The sequence below is a fragment of the Ipomoea nil genome, unplaced genomic scaffold (genome assembly GCF_001879475.1).
Source record: "Ipomoea nil cultivar Tokyo-kokei standard unplaced genomic scaffold, Asagao_1.1 scaffold3050, whole genome shotgun sequence".
NCBI lineage: Eukaryota > Viridiplantae > Streptophyta > Magnoliopsida > Solanales > Convolvulaceae > Ipomoea > Ipomoea nil.
This window is the reverse complement of record NW_017619478.1, coordinates 62,661-85,000: the sequence shown is the minus strand read 5'-3', so window position 1 is coordinate 85,000 and position 22,340 is coordinate 62,661. Positions and strand designations below refer to the sequence as shown.

At 39.6% G+C, this 22,340-nt stretch overlaps 1 protein-coding gene across 1 annotated transcript; it reads right to left on the bottom strand.

Annotated features, from left to right (window-relative positions):
* Positions 1–9,198: 9,198 nt before the first annotated feature.
* Positions 9,199–10,110, bottom strand: LOC109163907. The gene has a single exon (XM_019312628.1). The coding sequence runs from the start codon at positions 10,108–10,110 to the stop codon at positions 9,199–9,201; it is 912 nt and encodes a 303-aa protein (XP_019168173.1).
* Positions 10,111–22,340: the final 12,230 nt, after the last annotated feature.

Here is a 22,340-nt window from a genome sequence, read left to right as displayed (position 1 = left end):
TCTACTTACCCATTACTGCATATGCATCTATTGCATTCATATTTCTTTTACTCGTTTTACTATTATTTCTAACTCAATCCCATCTACCTAACCACAACTCCATATATAACAACTTACATACTTACAATATTACTTGATACTTTTATCAATTGTCACTACATTTTTATTTCTTTATGAGGAAAAAAATAGTGCAAATTAGTTTCCTATTTTACAAATTAATAAATAAATAGATTTGAACTCATTTAATAGCTTCTAATGAAAATGAAAACTTGAAATTTTTTTAGCTGTGTGCGCGTGTGTGCGTGTGTGTGTGTGTGTATATATATATATATATATATATATATATATATATATATAGATAGAGAGAGATGAAGAGAGAGATGGAGATAGAGAGAGAGAATTATATCAAAATTGCACAAAACCTATTTGATGTTTGGTAGTTTTTTTTTTTTTTTTCGTAATCTCTTTCTCACTTTTAATGGCAGACAAGTTTGTTAATGCGGGTGTTTTAAGTAACAAAAATTTAGAAAAAAATAGAAAATGTATTCAATAAAACATGTTTCGAAATGAATTTGTCAATGTTTTCACAATTTCAATTTCATTACAAAGAAAACAATTTTTTGTGGTTCTAATTAAAGGAAACATACATCTAGGCTTCTAAACAAATTTCCAGTCTTATAGCTAGTAAAGGGGATGAGACTAGAGATTACCATCTCAATCTAAGGAGTTTCGATGACGATTGGAGAGATCGGGTTCCAATCGAGAGATGAGAGTCAAAAGAGATCGACAGCGAGAGCGAAGATTAAAGTGAGAGGAGACAAACTTGAGAGAAAGAGGATTTCGGTGCGGCTTAGAAAGAGAGAGCGGAGGGTAGACGGGGAGGAAGAAGGAGGGAATGGGGTGGGCCAACCGAAAAAAATTTCCTTCGGAGAATTTGGTCTATTTGTTTGTTAATGTAGAAAAGGTAAGGAGTGTACAACATGGAAATGTAGAAAATGGAAATTGAAAAAAAAAAATTCTATATAGAGTAACCTTAAAGTATATTTGGTTTACGTAATTGAGTTTTGAGGAAAAAGAATAATATTCAATAGGGAATCAAAAAGCGAGATATAGACTATGAATTAAATTCCATTTTTGGTTATTGAAATGTATATATTTTAGGAATTGTATTTAGGTTTTGGTTCGTTTTAGAAATAGAAATTATGTAAGTATTCAAATTATTGAAATGCCCTATATAATAAAAGATATTTATTCTCAAGGATAGCATATTCTGGTGAATAGTATTTTTCAAGAATATATAAACTTAAAAAATGATCCAATAAGTGTACTCATAAAAATTCTATACCATTCTAAACATATTCAACGAATCAAACATGTTGTTAGTCTTTTAGATTCATGTGTGTTTTATTCTTCTTTAATTTGTTGAATCTTTTGTTAGCAATTAGGCATTCTATTACTTTTGATACATCACTTATGATTTTTTTTGTCCAGGCAAAGCATAGAATTGGAAAATATAATTTGTAGTAATAATGAGAACATGGGGTTTTAGAGGAAGGTGTTAGATAGTGACTACCATTCAGCGTCTTGAAAGTGTGTCTTTGATATTTGGACAAGTACCAAACTTAAAGGGATATACAAGACATTGAATTAAAAGAAAGAGAAGATGATGATGACCCAGACATAAGTTGTACCGGTCTTTTATAATCTCTAAAGAACTGGTTCTCTAATTCATCAAATGTTTTAGATCGTGGGCCGGGATGTGCCATGAAATTTTGAACCACATCATCACATGACTCCATGTATGAAACCTTTGTATGATCACACGTGGTTTACCCCAAGCGGTACATAAGGAAAGAGCTTACATGCAGGATGATGAAAGTCACTCAAGGGCTCCTCAAGTTACTATCTGTTTCATCATCCAACCAGGCAACTGACGGGTTTACAAAATTCCTTCCAGTTTCTCCTTATCAATTGTTTGTATCAAAGCTGGCCGTTCAAGACCTACATGCTCCAGCTTGCCGGGGGAGGGGGGGGGGGGGGGTTGTTAGAGGATTGATAAGGGACGTGGGTAACCATCTTCCTGCATGTAAGCTCTTCCTTTTGTCCAACAAACAATGAAGATATTTTTCACAACTCTCTGTAGCTTGTTCCTCATTGGTTCTTATTGGGTACCAACTTCTCCTCCAATACCTTCTACCGTTGGAACATCAAGAACATTCCCGTTAAGTTCTGGTATATAGGGTGTTTCTCTAATTTAGCCCTTTTTATTGGTTCAGTACCCTATACAACTTTATCCACAACCTTGGGAAACTTAGGTTCTTCTACACCTCTCTTAGTTCCTTCTAGTTAGTCAATCACCAGGTTGATAGTCATTGGCAAATTATCTCTCATCGAAAACGTTATTGGATGAGATTTGAACATTTTCTTCTGGTTGTTCTTCTCCTTCCAGATTCTCCTTTGCCTCCAAAATTTCAATAGTGGCTCAAACTTCTTATGATGTCTCCACTCCTTCCGGAACAACTGTTGGAACAACTATTCCTTTCGGACCAACTTCTTCTGATCTCTCTATTCATTTCCTTCCAGAGTAACTTCAGCTTGTGGCCCCCTTCAACCATTGACATGGAAGACTGTCCAGGCACCACAGTTAGGCTTGACTCATGTTGAGCTCTGGAGAGATGGTTGGTAGCTTCTAGATTTCATTGATCATAATTATCTCCGTCATCGTCATGGATAGAAGGCCCTTATTCTTTAGCTGTTTTCTCCTTGTTCAACATAGAAACTTTTTGGATCAAGAATTCTTCTAAGGGACTAAAGTTATAAATTTTAGAGTGCATTTCATCTCTAATTATGTTGTAGACTGCCTCTTCCATTGTACGCATATTGATAAAACATATTCTTAACTATATTTTACTCTATACTTTAGCCTATTTTGTGCATAATATAAAGTTCCCCGAATCATGTGTGTATTTAGACTTATTTGTTTGCTTTATTGTCTTAGGCACATTTATTCACAAAAATTACAGAGGGAAGTATTTTGGGGCATTTCTGGTCAATTTTGGAGTTAAAGAACCCGTTCAAGAAGGAATGGAGCAACAAACGAAGAACGAGGAGCACACTAGGAGAATTAGCATGGCCACCAGGTCAAGGCCGTTCTTGAAAGATTTTCCACAACCATGCTTTAGGTCATGCGAAATGGAGGCAGTGTGCACTTCATTTTAGGCCGAATTAGGCACGACCATGCCCTTGGTCGTGCCACTATGGGTAATCTGAACAGTATTTAAACATGTTCTATGTTGTATTTTGGGGGAGGCGAACGCTAGATAGTTTCAATCGGCTTCCCTTTATTTACTTTCATCTTTTAGGGCTAGACTAGCTTAGATTACATATAATCAACACATTTTCCAATCTTTTAATCTCGGATTGAAGTCGAATTCAACCTCAACATTGCATCTACATAGAGAAGCTTTTCCATACTCTTTCTTGTATTTCCTCTACAATAATGTTCTTAATATTCATTTGTGCTTTTTACTTGTTCCTCTTTTTGAAGTGTGAGTAGTTCGATATGGAGTTTGGATTAGCGATTAATCCCTTTCCTAAGTGCTGGTTATGTAGATTTTGCATATGGGGGAAAAGTGGGACCCAAGAATGCCTTTGAGCTTAAGAGTTTGAGATTGAGGCGTCATGAAAGTGGGGCAATCTCTTGCTCTAATTCTAGGTCAAAAAATCTTTAATTCTAACGCGCATTTTGGATGACATCGTGAATTAGGTATTTCTCCCTATTTTTCTCAGGTTGTTCATGCTCTTAATTAGGATGTGGTTATCATTAATCTGGTAGAAGGTGGGGCATGAGATAAGGCTAGAGGTGTAGCCATGTCGCAAACCTTACACAGGGGTTATGTGCTTTGCGCGATGAGCCTACACTATGCTATTTGCCTTGCACACAAGCATGAGCATGCCAACATATAGTACTGCCTATGTACCGCTTGGGGTAAACCACGTGTGATCATACAAAGGTTTCATACATGGAGTCATGTCATGATGTGGTTCAAAATTTCATGGCACATCCCGGCCCACGATCTAAAACATTTGATGAATTAGAGCAACAGTTCCTTAGAGATTATAAAAGACCGGTACAACTTATGTCTGGGTCATCATCATCTTCTCATTCTTTTAATTCAATGTCTTGTATATCCCTTTAAGTTTGGTACTTGTCCAAATATCAAAGACACACTTTCAAGACACTGAATGGTAGTCACTATCTAACACCTTCCTCTAAAACCCCATGTTCTCATTATTACTACAAATTATATTTTCCAATTCTATGCTTTGCCTGGACCAAAAAATCGTAAGTGATGTATCAAAAGTAATAGAATGCCTAATTGCTAACAAAAGATTCACGATTTGCTCTCACTCGTTTTACTATTATTTCTAACTTTATCCCATCTACCTAACCACAAGCCCATAACAACCTACATAGTTACAATATTAGTTGATACTTTTATCAATTGTCCCCCACTCATAAATAAATAGATTTAAACACATTTAGTAGTTTTCTAATGAAAATGAAAACTTCTGAAATTTTTTTTGAAGTATATATATATATATATATATATATATATATATATATATATAGAGAGAGAGAGAGAACTCAAAGAAAATGCAGAAGCGAATTCAAAACTTTAAAGTCAATGGCTGGGGTGTTATGCCACACTTAGGTTACTCTTATAAACCCAAACGCACAGGCTTTACAAAGGTTCTAACTACAAACCGTTTACAAGGCCGGTACAAACGAACCAACAATACAACAATCTAGGTTCTATTAGAATCAACTAAACCATCCATTCTAGACAGCGCTCTTGGGAAGCATATCTAAGCCAACCTGAAATTGTTTTAGAAGAATTAGCGAATAATGCTAAGTAAAACCACTCTAACACGTAGAGATACATAAGTATACTTTTATACTCAAAATAGGTTTTGCAACGGTATGACTACATATATATATCATACCAACGAACTCAGCTGAAGGATTTCAAAAGACAGATAATCAACAAAGCTCAATTCTAGGGGCTCTAGACCCAATCAATAGAATACTCAAATGTCTCCAATTCAAGAAAGTCAACGGGGAATCAACTCAACTCAACTTAGATTCAAGATATCAATACCAAAGCATAAACAAGATACAATTCCAAGAGTCAACACATCAACAAGTTACTTTGGTATATATATATATATATATATATATATATATAGAGTAAATACCACCTATGGTCCTTCGCGTTTAGTGGCATCGCCATCAACGGTCCCTAACTTCCGTAATTACCATCCGTCATCCTCCGAATTGTCAAAAGTTACCTTCTAGCGTCCTTCCGTTACTTCCTCCTATCTCAGCCGTCAAAATGGAGGGTAATATTGTCATTTGACTTATACGAAAAGAGTTAATACCAGCCAAGGTCCCTCGAGTTTGGTGGTTTGGCCATCTTTAGTCCCAAGTTTCCATATTTCATTATTTTCCTTCTTTCATATTCTCTTCTTCAAATGTATTATTATTACTATTATTTATAGTTATTATTAAATTCTTATTATTATTATTACTATTATTTAAAGTTATTATTGTTATTATTAAATTATTATTGTTATTGTTATTTCTATTTTTATATTATTAGCATTAAATTATTATTATTATTATTATTATTATTATTATTATTATTATTAATATTATAATAATATTCATATTCATATTATTATTATTATTATTATTATTATTATTATTATTATTATTGTTATTGTTATTATTAAATTATTATTATTATTATTATTATTATTAAATTGTTATTATTTATTGTTATTATTAGTTTTTTAAATTATTATTACTATTATTATTATTATTATTGTTATTGTTTTTGTTGTTGTTATTGTTGTTGTTGTTGTTTTTGTCGTTGTAGAAATGTACAAATGCTATTATTATTATTATTATTATTATTGTTATTATTATTATTATTATTATTATTTTATTATTATTAAATTCTTATTATTATTACTATTATTTATTGTTATTATTATTATTAAATTATTAAATTATTATTATTGTTGTTGTCGAAATGTGCAAATGCTATATAGGATGAGTATATTTAATAAAATCAGAAAGTTAGAGAAATAAAAATCTGGAGGAATGGAAAAAAGGAAAACTGAAAAAATGGAGAAGGAAAACTGAAAAAATGGAGAAAGAAAACTAGAGAAATGGAGAAATGATAAATTGGAAATGGAAAAACAGATAAATGAAGTAAACGACCCCTATACATTTGTAAATTTTCTTTAATATTGTATAGGGGAAGAGGGAGTTCGAGTTGGAAGTTGAGAAACTACCAACTTTCTTTAATATTGTTTGGCCAAGTTTGGGACTAAAGATTGCCAAACCACCAATAATAATAATAATAATAATAATAATAATAATAATAATAATAATAATAATAATAATAATAATAATAATAATAATAATAATAATAATAATAATAATAATAATAATAATAATAATAATAATAATAATAATTTAATAATAACAATAATAATAATAATAATAATATAATAATAATAATAATAATAATAATAATTTAATGCTAATAAGATAATAATGACAATAACAATAATAATAAGAATTTAATAATAACAATAATAACTTTAAATAATAGTAATAATAATAAGAATTTAATAATAACTATAAATAATAGTAATAATAATATATTTGAAGAAGAGAATATAAAAGAAGGAAAATAATGGAATATGAAAACTTGGGACTAAAGATGGTCAAACCACCAAACTCGAGGGACCTTGGCTGGTATTAACTCTTTTTGTATAAGTCAAATGACAATATTACCCTCCATTTTGACGGCTGAGACGGGAGGAAATAACGGAAGGACGCTAGAAGGTAACTTTTGACAATTCAGAGGATGACAGATGGTAATTACGGAAGTTAGGGACTATTGATGGCGATGCCACCAAACTCGAGGGACCATAGGTGGTATTATATATATATATATATATATATATATATATATATATATATATATATATATATATATATATATATATATATATATATATATATATATATATATATATATATATATATATATTATATATATATATATAGCCAAAGGATTTTAAATAACAATAGCCAAATGCTCAATATCAATATTAATATCAAATCAATATCCAACCGAACTCCGATCCAACTTGTACACCAAAAGTCCAACATGTACACCAGTCCAACCTTATCCATCCAAGTGAAGCCTAAGCTTCTAAAACCAATCATGATTAATTTCAACCCCAGTAGAGTCGGAATCCCTTTGGAGTGATTAACATGATTCTGCCTCCACAGTGTTGTCGACTAGCCGCTTCATCCGCGTGCATCTCCCACCACTCACCTGAACGGTCTTCCGTGGTGTGCTCTTTCTCTTCTTCCCCTGCCGTGCATTCGACCAGGAAATCGGCCAAGGCTTGCCCTTTTATGGACGGTCGCGGTTGATACTCGATCCCGTATTGGGTTAATTCCACGGCCCATTTTACTAATCGTCCTGATGACGCGGGGTTTCGCAACACGCTCCCCAGCGGCTGGTCGGTCAGTACCCGGACAGTATGGGCCTGGAAATAGGGCGCTAACTTGCGTACGGTGATTACCAGTGCATAGACGGTCTTCTCCAAGGCTGTGTACCGTGTCTCGGCGTCTTCTAAGGAGCGGCTTACATAGTATACCGGGTGCTGGGTACGCTCTTCTTCCCGAACTAGTACCGAGCTCACCGCCTTGGGGGAGGCAGCCAAGTACAAAAACAAAGGCTCACCCTCCCGTGGGGTGGACAACACTGAAGGTGCGGAAAGATACTATTTTAGTTCCTCGAACGATTGCTGGCACTCGGTCTTCTAGGCAAAGCCTTCCTTCTTCTTCATGGCCTCGAAGAATGGTATGGTCTTGTCCGCCGCCTTACTTAAGAAGCGACTAAGGGCAGCCAGTCGACCAGTCAATCGTTGCAAATCTTTGACGGTGCTGGGAGGCTGCATATCGATGATGGCCTGGACCTTCTCCGGGTTGGGCTCGATGCCTCGTTTAGTCACCATGTATCCTAAGAACTTCCCGCCTTGCACCGCTAAGGCACATTTCTTCGGGTTCAGTCGGAGATTATACCTGAGCATCACTTGGAAGCAGTCGGCCAAATCCTCCGCGTGTTTGGCCTCTTCTTTGCTTTTGACCAACAGGTCGTCCACGTAGGCCGCCATGGACTTACCCAGTAAGTCTTGGAATAGCCGAGCTACCATCCGAGTATAGGTGGCCCCAGCATTCTTGAGTCCGAAGGGCATAACTCGGTAGCAATACACCCCGTCTGGTGTAAGGAAAACGGTTTTCTCCTCGTCGGCCGGGTGCATGAAAATCTGATGATATCCCCTAAAGGCGTCCATGAAGCTCAGCAGATCTGACCCTGCTGTCTCGTCGACCAGCTGGTCAATCCGGGGCAAGGGGAACGGATCCTTTGGGCAGGCTTTGTTAAGATCAGTGTAATCCACGCACATTCGCCAGGCTAGGGGTTTCGGTACGAGGATTACGTTCGCCAACCACTCCGGGTATTTAACCTCTCGGATGTGGCCCGCGGATAGCAGCGTGCCCACCTCTTTCTTTACGAATTCCCTTCGGTCATTGGCGAGATACCGCTTTTTCTGTACGGCCGGCCGATGGTCCGGATCCACGGCGAGTCGGTGGGCGATGATGGACCTGTCGACACCTGGCATATCCTCTGGCCCCCAGGCAAAGACCAGCCGATGCTTTCGGAGTACTTGGATAATTTCCTCCCGAGTCTCCTTGGGGAAACCGACACCAATTCTGACCCGCTTGTCCGGCCGTTTAGGGTCGATCTCGATTTCTTCCAATTCCACGGCTGGCTCTGGGCGGGGTATCATTGCTTTCTTCGGGGGCTTTTCCGTGATTTCGTGGACTTGCAATCCACGCTTGCCCATTCCTCTACAGGCTTGCAGGTAGCAGTCGCGGGCGACTCTTCTATCGCAACGCACCGTTCCTTTTCCGTTTGGCGTGCGGAATTTCAAGCCAAGGTGCTCGATGGAGATCAGTGCTCCCAAATCCTCCAGGCCCGGTCGGCCGAGTATAGCATTGTGTGAGCAGGCTAAGTTTACCACGATGAATTTCATGTTGAGCTTCTATATGTCGGGATAGCTGCCGACCTCCACCGGCAGGGTGATGGACCCCTCTGCTTCCACTAAGTCTCCCGTGAAACCGGCGAGTGGTGTCTTGACTGGATTCAGTTGTTCTCGAGTTAATCCCATCTTTGTGAAAGTCTCGAGGTATAGCACGTTAACACTGCTTCCGGTGTCGACCAGGATTCGTCGAACGACCACTCCGTTTACGTCCATCGCTATGACCAGCACATCTCGATGCGGTGTCTCTCCCGTGGGCAAATCTTTGTCAGTGAACGTGATCGGCTCTCGGCACACTTTCTTCGAGCTTTCTTCACGCCCATATACTGTCCCGACGTATAGTTGTCGAGCCCAGGCCTTTCTGGTATTCACTGAGTCGCCGCCCTCCGGTTTGCCGACTATCATGTTAATAACTGGCTTTTGACGCCACTGGGCCTTGTCCTCCTCAGTGGCCGACCACTTGCCGCGGCTACTCTTGGCGGCGACTGCGGGATCATTGTCCTCTCGTGCTACTAACCTTCGCCTCCACTGATTAGGAGGCGGGGTCCCTTGCTGGATGATTCCTTCCATGACCTTTTTCAAGTAGAAGCACTCTTCCGTACTATGAGTGTAAGACTTATGATAGCGACAGTACTTAGAGTTCTTACCTGTCTCTTCACTCGCCACATGCTCGTCGATCGGCGGGGGCGGAGGCGGAGCGACCGCTTGAACCTCATGTACCGGGTGCTGAGGAACCGTTCTATAAGGATGGATCATAGGCTTGTCATAGGGACGCCTAGCCTCGGGTCGCCGAGCCCCTTTCGGGCGCCTTTCCTTGGTTTCCGCGCGGGTCCTCTTTCCACCGACGGATCCTCCGACTTCGCGTTGTCGCTTATGCTTCATGGCCTGCTCCGTGTTAGCCCTTTTATTGGCCATGTGTATGGCTTCCGCGTAGGTAGCCGGGCGGTTATCCCGCAGATCCCGATACAATTGCCCGGATCATAAAGACTCGATGAAGAAAGTGAGTGCGGTCTGATCTTCGACCTCCTCGATAGACTGAATATCCTTTTGCCATCGAACCAAGTAGGCTTTCAGGGACTCGCCTTCCTCTTGGTGGACATCTCCAAGGTGAGTCAGATCCTTCTGTGGCTTGATGTTGGCCGCGTAATGGCTCATGAAGCGGTCGGCTAACTCCTCAAAACTGTGAATCGACTTAGGAGGCAGCGCCACTAACCACCTTTGTGCGGAGCCTTTCAGCGTGGGCAAGAAGGCGCGACACATCACCGGGTCTCGCATTCCCAAAACCGGTATTTTGGCCTGATAGCTAAGCAGATGTTCGCGTGGGTCTCCAGATCTGTCGAAGGTGGCTTGTTCCGGGAATTTGAAGTCGCCGGGCACTTTGTAGGACATGATCTCGGAAGAGAATGGCAAAGCGGTGAGCAACGTCTGCCCGGGGGATTTGGTCTTACCCCCCATTTGTTCTTTCAGATCTCGTACCTCTCAGGCCAATTGGGCCACGTCGCCTTCATTACGAGTGTGGTATCCTGTGGACTCCGTACTTTTGCCGACCTCTGATTCGGTCGGTTGGTCATCATTGCGCGTTATACGCTCAGTCCGTCGTGTCCGAGTCTTGGTTCTCCTGGTGCGAGCTCTTTTCCGACCGGTTTCCCGATCTCGGGGCCCTGCTGGTGCGCGGCTGGGCTCCCTTTCTCCTAGACGTTCTCGTGCAGGCTGCCGCCCAGCATTCGGACCCAGCCTTGAATGGACTGATCGTACTGGCTGGCTCTCTGCCCGTCGATTTTCCTGTCCGTCTTTCGGCCTCTGGGACGGTTGTTGATGGCGAGGCATCGGCCGAGAAACTGACTGCTCCCTCACTCCTGGACTTGCATCGGCGAAGGCTCGCCCGATCGCGTGGAGTTGTTCCGGGGTGAGGGGTATCATGGGTGGCTGCCGGTTCACCGGTGCCGTTTCGTTTCCTTGACTTTGAGCATTTCGTTGGTTCAACTGATCTCTTAGATTCGCCTCCACTCCGTTGCTTCGATTGTTCTCTTGGTCTCGTCCTTCCGACATGTTTATGACGCTTTTTCGGTCGACTTTGGGACTCGCCCTGCTCAGAGAGTCACGTAGCTCTTTGTTTCGATCACCACAGACGGCGCCAGTGTTGGTTTTTGGGTTTTTGGGCCCAAGGAGGTCCAACACAACCTTTGGTTGGTGGATTCACCTTTCTCAAAAAGTGATCGCAAAGATGGATAATCGAGTATCTAGGAAGTGTGTGTCTTATTCTCTGGGCATGGACTCGCCCCTCTTACAAGTGTGGAGGGGCCTTTATATAGTACGCTCCGTTCCAGCTGAATTGAAGCACATTAAACATCGCCTTTAAGGCTAATTACACTATAAGACCGTTCGGTCGCTGTTACTGAGTCGGCCAACGGCTCTTTGGCCCTCTAACGGCCCGTTTGATCGAGTCCTCTTCAATGCCGCATTGAGTGCTCCCTCAACGGCTCTTAGACCGACTTGAATGCCTCTTACTGGCTCCTAGGCCGAGTCTCCTTTCGTACTTGGGCCTGGGCCGACTCCTGGACTCGGCCCAGGCCACCATCGGGCTTCTTCTTTTACTAACCCTCATCTCCTGTCTTGGGCCCCTTCTCTCTTGGGCCCTTCTTCTTGGGCCGGGGTCCTCACCCCATCACTAACCTTCAAATTTATTAATTTATTATATTCACTACACTGTCCATTGTCTTCTTTTTTACATTATCTTGTAATTAAATATCAAAGTTATAATACAAAACATGTTATATGTATTTATTTACCAAATATTTTATACAAATATAATAAATATTAATATTTTGTTCAATACTTTCACGTGATAACCTACAACATACATCTCACAATAGATGAAATATGTAGGGGAAAAACTACCACTACTAAATATCATATGTCTTTGTAAGATAAAGAGTTCATATTACAACTAAAATCTCAGTCATATACACAACCACGCTGATGGGGAATATACCCCGGGTTCAGGCTCCCCGTACGCTCCGTGTTCTTATTTGAGTCGGGTCAAACGGTTCGGGTCAAGGTCAAACCCAACTAGGTTGCACCTATATAAGGGCACTTGACCCTTCATTTTAGGGGTTCTTTCCCTTCCTCTCTACACACTATCTCTCTCTAGAAGGAGCCACTCTCTCCACTCTCTCTCTCTTCAAAGCCCAACAGTCTCCATTCTCTCTCTAGGAAATACAAGAACACTCTTCCTAGAAATGCAAGAACTACACTGAATAAAAGAGTCCTTTGAGCTATTCTCTTGGGTCTACTCCATTGTTCATACCTTTTACCTACGTAGTACATTCAAGCTATTTTTTCTACATCAAATGGCGCCGTCTGTGGGGACCGTGACAAAAAATTACGTTCCTACCATCAATCAAAGCAAAATGGTTAGAGAGATTCTAAAGGGGGATTCAAACCCAGGTGTTCACACTGGGAAACCAAAGCCACAACCACTGCACTGCTAAGCATATTTGTTCACTTTTTCTGTGGGGACTGATAATAAGCGGTGTTCCAGCAATTCCTTGTGTTTCTTCTTGATTCCAATCTGATTTGCAGTCGAAAAAAAACATGCGGAAGGGCGATAGAAAATCGCTGAAATCTCAGGTTCTGCATGTCAAGCACAACCTTAGGAGAATTCCCAGAGAGCTATCGACCATCACCAGATCCTCTAGGGTCTACACATGCAGCTCCGCCACCCACTCCTGAAGGCCATCAACCGGAGCTCTCCGCCGTCCGATCGCCGGCATGTAAAACTATAACAATAGGCATGGAATGATTTAACCAATACTATAATCAGAAGCGTTAAAGTACTAACCTGATTCCATGAGAGAATGGTGAAGCTTTCAACCCTTTCTTCTTCACAACTTCTTTATGCAAGTTTGTAGAGTGTTTTTTCAGAATACTTTTCCCTCTGGTCTTTCACGTTAGTTTTCACAGTGATAGGATAGGAAAATGCTTATGCCCTTTTATATTGCCTTCTTTACATAACTTACATTCCAATATTGATTATTGGAATTATGGCAATAATGGCCATAAACCAAATATTAAGTAGGCTTAAGTAGCCCTATTGAAAGCAAAAGAGAGGGGAGTAATAACCCCTTGATCCGTTACATATTTTATTCCCATTACCTATCACAACGGGATTTTAATTGTCCAGACCACTTTAATACATGGACCACAATAACATTAGAATAAAATATTCTAACATTCTCCCACTTGGTCTATCTATATCATTGATGCATTAGGATAACTTTAATTCGCGAAATATCCCAAAACATCAATGAACCTTTACTCAAATTAAAGTTAGCTTGATCATGGCGGTCGCACGTTATTTGAACAACATGTTCCCTTCCATGCATCATAGGTCAACTTTAATTTCGATACTGACAACCATAGGTGCAAACAAAGATATAACATTAATTGAATTCAACCAAGTCAATATAGCATAAAACTGAAAACCAATGATAACAAGGCTCTATGCAAAATTCCCATAGTCTCCACATGACAGGAGAAGACTTTCGGTGCTAAACCTTTGCTCAAAGGAATAGCCACCATAAGTTCAGTTTTGATATGCCAAATTGACACTCTCTGTTTCTGTACTTCTTCTTTAACTGACAAGTATTTCAATTCCATATGCTTAGCACCCTTAGAGTACTTGTCATTCTTAGAGAAGAACATTGCTGCGGAGTTGTCACAATAAATTCTCAAAGGTCTAGAAATACTGTCAACTACTTTAAGCCCCAAGATCAAATTCCGCAGCCATAGTCCATGATTTGTGGCTTCAAAGCAATATATATATATATATATATATATATATATATATATATATATATATATATATATATATATATATATATATATATATATATATATTGTTAGAAATAAACAAATCAATACATGTAATCTAACCTTGATTGTGGAAGCATATGATCGAGCATCTCCCGCCATAATTGTAATTTCTGTTGTATTGCTTGAAGAATTGTAAGGAATTTTGGTGTTTTGTCTACCACTTGGTCTCCTGTTGAACTAGATGGTGTAGTATCAGCAATCCACAGGAGCAATGAGAGGACCATACATATATATAACCTATGTGCCATCATTATAGGTTAAGTAACAGAAATGGTTCTGTTTCAAACCACAACATAATAGCCATAAATGGCTGATTAACTTGCGCCACTTAATGGTGACATAATGGAAAATGTTACACTCTCCCACTTGGTGCAAGTATTAACTCAAAGAAGCAATAAACATGAACCATAGAGATAGCCCCTCTTAATCAGAGTAGCATTCACTTATGATTACAATGTAACTTCTTCTCTAAGTATCTTATGTAATATAAAACTTAATGAATAAACCTTACGTTCATTCTTGATTGTAATTAGTTATCAAAAACTAATTACTGCCACAATGGCTAAATTTGGCATAATAAACTAGCACAACTTCATTTATACAACATTAATGGACAATGTTACAATTTTCCACTTAGTGCAAGTATTGGCATAACCTTTGTTGAAGATCAAAAGCATGAATTAGTGGTATGCCCTCTAAATTTAAGTATGAGTAATACCAACTATGCATCACATGCATTTTGATTGTCAACTCAGGTTCTTTATGAATAAACCATACGTTTATTCTTGGTCCAACCTTAGAGATGTTTCTCAAATAAATATGCGCATAACCATAGGAAAAATTATCCAAATTTGATAGAAGTGACAACATAAATGTACGTACAATATAGTCACATAATAAGTTCCATGTACCTATATGATCCCTAAAATTCTTATAAGCATGCCTTAAATAGGGATCTGAAACTATTAGAAAAATTATAATATATTGCATGACTAACTCATTATCTTTAATACCATCACTGATAGCTAAGTTTTCAGATTTGACACGCCTGCCACTCCCACTCTCATTAATCTTTAGCCAAAGACAGTAATTGAGTAGTCCATTTCCAACAGCTTAGATAACAAATCTATGAGTCTAAGCCCACAAAATAGAACGTTAAACATACACCTTATAAATTGTGACACCCTGAAAATCCTATCCTTTAAATGGGATTAATTGAGTAATTAATCCTAAGTTACCCTTGTTAATTTTCTAATCAATTTCTTAAATTGATAGTCGGAGGACCTAAATTGACCAACTCCTTGGTCAATTGATTTAAGTCAAAAAGGAGTACCTTTAGCTTTGATGGTTGTACCTAATTCTTTGGGGTCTTCCTAAGCCTTTCTAGGGAAAGTAAGGGTATGATGGTCTTTTCCCCTTACTTGGTCTTGAAGCCTTACCCTACCCAAACCTAAAATTCATTTCCCCACTTTAGCAAGACAACTTTTCTCTCCCTTCTCTCTAAGAAAACTTGGCTTCTTCTCCATGCCAAGAAAGACCTCACCCAACCTTGCAAAGATTCATCCCAAGATCCCACCTTTCTATCTTCCAAGCTTAGGAAAGGGTAAGATCTAAAGTTATTTAGTGTTTTTAGTTAGCTTTAAGGTGTCTTTATCTAAGTTTGGTGTTTTCTTGTGGTTTGGCTTGTGTAAGAAGGTTGTGAGGAAGAGGAGCTTCCAAGTAGGGACTAGGAGGGTTAGAAGAAAGAAGGTTTTGGTATTCAAAGGTAACCCATGCTATACAAAACCTATTTTCTACTTGCTATTGATGATTCTTGACTTCTATTGATGATTCTTGGTGCTGATGTGAGATTTGATGCATAATCATGTGATAATGCATGTTTAGAGCTTGTATCTAGGTTTCTTGAATGCTATTCTTTGATCTATTATTGTGTTCAAGTCGTTTCCTTGTTGTATGTGAGATTTGGGGTGTTTTAGACTTGAACTTGACCTTGGAGATGAATTTCCCAGAAGGGAAATAATTTGTGGATCGGGTGTTCTCCGCGGGCGGATATCCACCCGCCGCCCCACCCGCAGGTGGCAGGTTTGTACCCGGCGGGTAGAGCCGTGGCTAGGGACCCACCCGCAGGGTACAACATGGTGGATTGTCGGGTGTTGTTTTTCCCGTGGTTCCATCTTTTGGTATGTGATGTTTTGACCTCCTTTTGTTGGATTGTTGAGTTTTTGAGTGTCTCCTTAACGTTTCGTATGTCTAGAATGATGTCCTAAGTATCCATGTTAGGATTTGGTGTCTTGAATCGTGCTTATGGTCCAACTTTGTGATTCGTTGGATTTATGTGAGTCTTTGAGGTTCGTTGGAACCATTTTGGTTTACCCGTTTGATGAGCATGCTTGTTATGATGTCGTTGATGCTAGTATGTGTTGTTTGTCCATTCCTTTGAGGATTGTCAACTTGTGTTGCCAATCATGTTGATATTGGATTGAAGTCCAATGTTGTTGTTGAGTATTGTTTCATGTCTATCATTGAAACCTCTTGATTGATTTCTATGTTGTGATCTTGTACATTTGTTGTACCCGTTGTTGATGCTTGATTGGGCTATTGATGAGCCTCAATCCTCTTGATGATGACTATGTGTGACTATGAATGAAATTGGTGGTGATGTGACTTGAGCTTTGCTCATGAGTTCGACGGTATGTGACTATTATATTTAATGGTACCCTCGTGTACTGAGAGTTTGGCGGTATTGTTTGGCGGGGGGCGACGATCCCAGGAGGGATAAGGTTGGACTCAAAAGTACAGGGTGGCACTCGGAGGTATATGTTGGAACTGAGATAAGGTCAGGGGTAGCCATAAGGGTGGTACTAAGGCATAAGGTTGGAACGTGAAACTTGTCATTATGTGATTTGTTGTGTTTATTGCTTATGAGCATGTGTATCGAGAACTCTACCATTAAGATGGTAGGTTGTGTCTATTGTTATGTATGTTGCTTGTTGTCCTTATTGACTTGGGTATTGTGGTTGATGATCGGTCTTTTGTTTAGAGCGTGATATTGTGTCCCTTGATGTTTCCCTCTCTTGGCTTTGACATGATATATACTGTATTCCTTTGTCGCAAATGGTTTTGCTTATATCTATATATTATGTTACTTAACGCGTATTGATGGGTTACCAGCATCTCTCGCTGACGGGTGTTATCCCTATGTTTTTCAGTTTATGAGTAGCTTGGAGAGCGCTCTAGGATCTAGATACCGTAGTTCTTATGCCTTCCCTTTTGATTAGGCTATTGGCCTATGTGCCCTAGACTTTTGACGTCGTTATGGATGTTTCAATTAGACTTAGCATGTGCACCTGTAGATATATGGTTGTGGCATAGCACTTTCCCGGTTTAAGAGATTAGCTTCCGCTTATTTAATGATTAATGTTTAGACTATTTATCTCTTATTTAAGCTTTTAAATTTTGGTAAAATCGGGGGTGTTACATAAATAATCTCCAAAAACAAAAAAAAAAAAAAAAAAAAAAAAAAAAACAAACAAACAAAAAAAAAAGTCCAACTTTTATGTCCGAGAGAAATAACGAGGATTTATTAATATAAATTTACGAAACAACAAAAATATTGTATCATCATAACCAACAATCCTCAAGATTCATCTATATGAACCAACATCGTGAGTACTTGTAGTTCAACAATTTGAACTATTGATTTTACAATAACAAGGTAAGGTGTCTTATCCTTGAAGTGGAGCAATCTTGAAGTGGGACATCTTTAATGATCTTTCCAAATGATCACTCCCACTGATCAAACGGGGCATCTTATTGATTTTTTAAATGATCACTCCCACTGATCAATCCATTACTCCCACTAATAAATTTATTCTTGTTAGAGAAGTTAGGTTGTGGTTGAGAGAATCACTCTCAACCTTGGGGTTTGAATTTTGAATCTAATGGCTTTAGTCTTTCCTTAGCTTGTATATATAGATCTTTCATCTTTTGTACTTACACACTGAAATAGAGAGAATATACATTCGCACATTCCTTTAATCACATGGTATCAGATCAGTGAGGGGTGGGTTGCGACTGGAGGACGACGGCGACTCTTCGCCGTGAAACCGCGACGCCACCGGAGCTGCCACGCGCCGCCACACGCCACCGCCACAGTTGACCACCGATCCACGTGCCGACGCGTGGGGAGTTTTCCGGCTGCTTTTTCCGACGCCGATTACACCGGCGTGGTCGCAGTGAGGAGCCCAGTCCGGCTGTGCAGTGCATGAGATGTGTTGTTGAAGGGTGGTTGGAGTGTTCTTCAGGCTTGTGTCAGAGTACGGACGGTTGGCTTTCCCAGATTCTTTTGTTTAAGTTTTTTCTTTATGGCGGATGCAAGAAATATTATGTGTAATATTATATCGACCCCGACCAAATTAGTGTATGTGGTGCTTGCACCAGATGGGTCTAATTTTGGAGAATGGAGATTTTTGGTTGAAATTAATTTGGGGGGTATAGGTAAGGATAAACATTTGACTGGGACGTGTCCAACAGAGCAAACTGAGGCTCAAGAATGGAACAGGGATGATAAAGCTTTATTATCCCGCATAATAAATTGTATTGATAGGAAAATCATTCTGTCTATGCAACACTGTAAGACTGTCAAGGACGTTTGGGACTTGGTAAATAAGTGGTTCAATGGAACAAACAACCTGAGGAGATTGTATCAATTGTCTCAGGATGTCCATCGTCCCTCCCAAAATGGACGAGACATCCGAGATTATTTTTATGATTTCAAGAGTGCGAGTGAGGCGTTGTGTACTGCTATGCCAGTCACGGATTTGGACATAGTAAAACAGCAACGTGAACAGTTGCATGTGTTTAGCTGGATTTCAGGGTTAGATAAAGAATATGATGTTGTGAAGTCTCAGTTGCTAGGGCATAAAGAATTAGAATCAATAGACCAAGTTTTTACTATGGTCCAGAATGCCTCAAGTACAGGTAGCGGGGTATCGGAGAAGCATGTTTTTGTAGCGCAAGGGGATAATGGAGGTGTAGGTTCTGGTAATCGCGGGGGTCGATTCCCAGGACGTGGTGGTTTTGGTAGAGGACGAGGTCGAGGTCCAAGGGTTTGTTATAATTGTGGAGAGCCCGGTTATCTACGTAACCAATGTCCAAAACCTCTCCGACCACAAAGCTTTGCCAATTCTGTCTCCAAACCAGAGGGTAATGTGGTTGTAATGACGGATGAAGAGTTGGCTATGTTCAAACAGTTAAAAGTGTCTACCTCACAACCTATAAACAGTCAGGAAACGTTACCGTCTTCCTCAGCCACGTTCGTCCAAACAGGTAATCCTACTGCTTGTGTCTCGTCCTCATCCCGCAGTGGGTTATTGATTCTGGAGCCAGTGATCATATGTCAGGTAACCTAAATGTCTTTTCTGAATATTCTTCCTTTCCGCCTGGTACTACAGTTACTCTAGCGGATGGTTCATCCGCTTCAGTTTCGGGTAGAGGTAGTACCAGTGTAACCATGTCGTTACCTCTCTCTCATGTGTTATACCTTCCGAAATTTCCATTCAATTTACTGTCGATAAGTCAAATCACTCGAAGTTTAAACTGTTGTGTTGTGTTCTTTCCTGGTTATTGTTTGTTTCAGGATCTTTTGACGAAGGCGATTATTGGTAGAGGAAAGGAAGCTGGTGGGCTATATGTGCTGGAACAGTTCCCTCCTAGTCCTGAAAAGGCTCCTGTTAGTCTGTTGGGTAGTACGTCTCCTTCCAAGTTACATTGTCGGTATGGTCACCCGCCTTTACCTATTTTAAAGAAGTTGTGTTCGAACTTAGAGTCTTTGTCTGTTTTGTAATGTGAATCTTGCGAGTTTGCAAAACATTGTCGGGTACCATATCCGCCTAGAGTCAATAAAAGGGTAGAGTCTTTATTTCAGTTGGTTCATTCAGATGTATGGGGACCATGTCGGGTTCCGTCTAAGTCCGGGTTCAAATACTTTGTAATCTTTGTGGACGATTTCTCGAGACACACTTGGTTATATCTCATGAAATCAAGGGATGAATTGTTTGAAGTCTTTTGTAAGTTCTGTTCTATGGTTAAGACTCAGTTCAATAAAATTATTCAAGTTTTGCGTAGTGATAATGGGACTGAATATTTTCCCCGTACTTTTTCCGAGTATATGAGCCAAAACGGCATAATACACCAGTCCTCTTGTGTGGGCACTCCTCAACGGAATGGTGTGGCGGAACGTAAAAATCGCCATCTGTTGGAGGTTGCCCGGGCCTTGTTATTTCAGATGAAAGTTCCCAAAGGGTTCTGGCCGGATGCTGTCCATACAGCTTCGTTCTTGATTAATCGATTACCCTCGACAGTACTCCAAGGCCAGGTTCCGTGTCACCTTGTCTATCCGTCCAGTCCATTATTTTCCCTTCCACCCAGGGTGTTTGGGTGCACGTGTTTTGTTCAGGAAATCCGTCCTCACAGAGGGAAACTTGATCCTAAGTCTCTGAAGTGCATATTCTTGGGGTATTCTAGCACTCAGAAAGGGTATCGGTGTTATTCTCCTGACTTACAAAGGTACTTAGTGTCTGCTGAGGTGGATTGTCACTTTATACGAGAGAAAGTGCAACAAGGGTTGATTTCGGCTGAGCATGTTCGTAGTGGTGATCAATTAGCTGACATATTCACGAAAGGGCTGAGCGGAAGTCGGATGTCGTATATATGTAACAAGCTGGGCATGTTTGATATTTATGCTCCAGCTTGAGGGGGAGTGTTAGAGAAGTTAGGTTGTGGTTGAGAGAATCACTCTCAACCTTGGGGTTTGAATTTTGAATCTAATGGCTTTAGTCTTTCCTTAGCTTGTATATATAGATCTTTCATCTTCTGTACTTACACACTGAAGTAGAGAGAATATACATTCGCACATTCCTTTAATCACAATTCTTGACCATAAATGATATACACACTAATGATCAGCAACTCCAACTAATCTAACAAGGATTATAATTCCCCACCATAGTTGGACATGCTAAATATGTTCATGTAACAGACACAATTTCCAACTACTTAAACAAATTAAATTGCTTTAGTTGAAATTTGGCTAGATATGTACAATTTCAACATAAGGATCCAAAAGTATATCATGTCCAAATTCAAATGCTCTATTGTGGTTGGGCTGAAAAATCAAGTACACCACATACAGTAACAATTTCAAGTTACTAAAGTTTTGGAGATTAACAAAATACACGTGTTACACTTTTGGTCCAATGACTATTGGGTTTTGTTAATTTCAGTCCACGAGTTTTAAAATTGTCAATTTGGTACCTTAACTATTCAATTTTTCTCAATTTCAATCCCTCCAGCCAAATTAACGACAAAAAATGACCGGAAAATATTAATGGGTTAAATAATGAGGGCAATTTTATCTTTTCACATCTTCTTCCGGTTCTTCACAGCCTCTTCCACCGCCGCAGCCTTCATCTGCAAACCACCGCCTATGGGTTCACTAATGTAAATTCTAGTTATCTTAGATTTCAATTGAATGAAATGCCAGTAATGCACTAATAAACAGATTATGGGACTCTTACATCTTTAAAAATTACTGCTTCTAGGTTCACCACCTCCTCCATCGTCGCAGCCTTCATCTGCAAACCACTGCCTCCTCTACCGTCATAATTCACCTTTTGCCATCATCAATTTTTATCCAAATTTTGTGCTAAGACCTTGTTGCAATCCTCCTCCATGGTGAATCGGACCAAGATGTGTCTTGCGTCTAACATTCCAACATGCACCGATCCAATTAGAGGGAAAATCGCCTGAAATTTAACCTAATTGCATCAATTGCCGGCCTTTCCTTTGCAAATCTGCCAATCAAGATAAGTTTCTCCTCTATTGCCGATAAATCCTTTCATTCTGCTTCTTTCGTGATCGTAGCTACTGGATTAATTTCTAGAAAAATCCGTTGCTTGATTTTGGATTGTGAAATTTGAGCTTGTTGCTTGATTAATTACAGAAAAATTGTTGGTGTCGATAAATCTGTCGAGAAGGTTTCGGCGGTGAAAAACGAGAAGAGGCAGTGAAAAGACATAATTGTCCTCATTATTTAACCCAATAACATTTGCCGGCCACTTTTTCGCGGGCAATTTGGCCGGGGGGACTAAAATTGAGAAAAATTGAATAGTTACAGTACCAAATTGACAATTTTGAAACATATAGACTGAAATTAACAATACCCCAATAGTCATTGGATTAAAAGTGTAATTTACTCCCACATACAGTAA

Excerpts from the sequence above, each read along its gene's own strand:
- LOC109163907 (XM_019312628.1), bottom strand. The coding sequence starts at position 10,110 with ATGGCCAATAAAAGGGCTAACACGGAGCAGGCCATGAAGCATAAGCGA.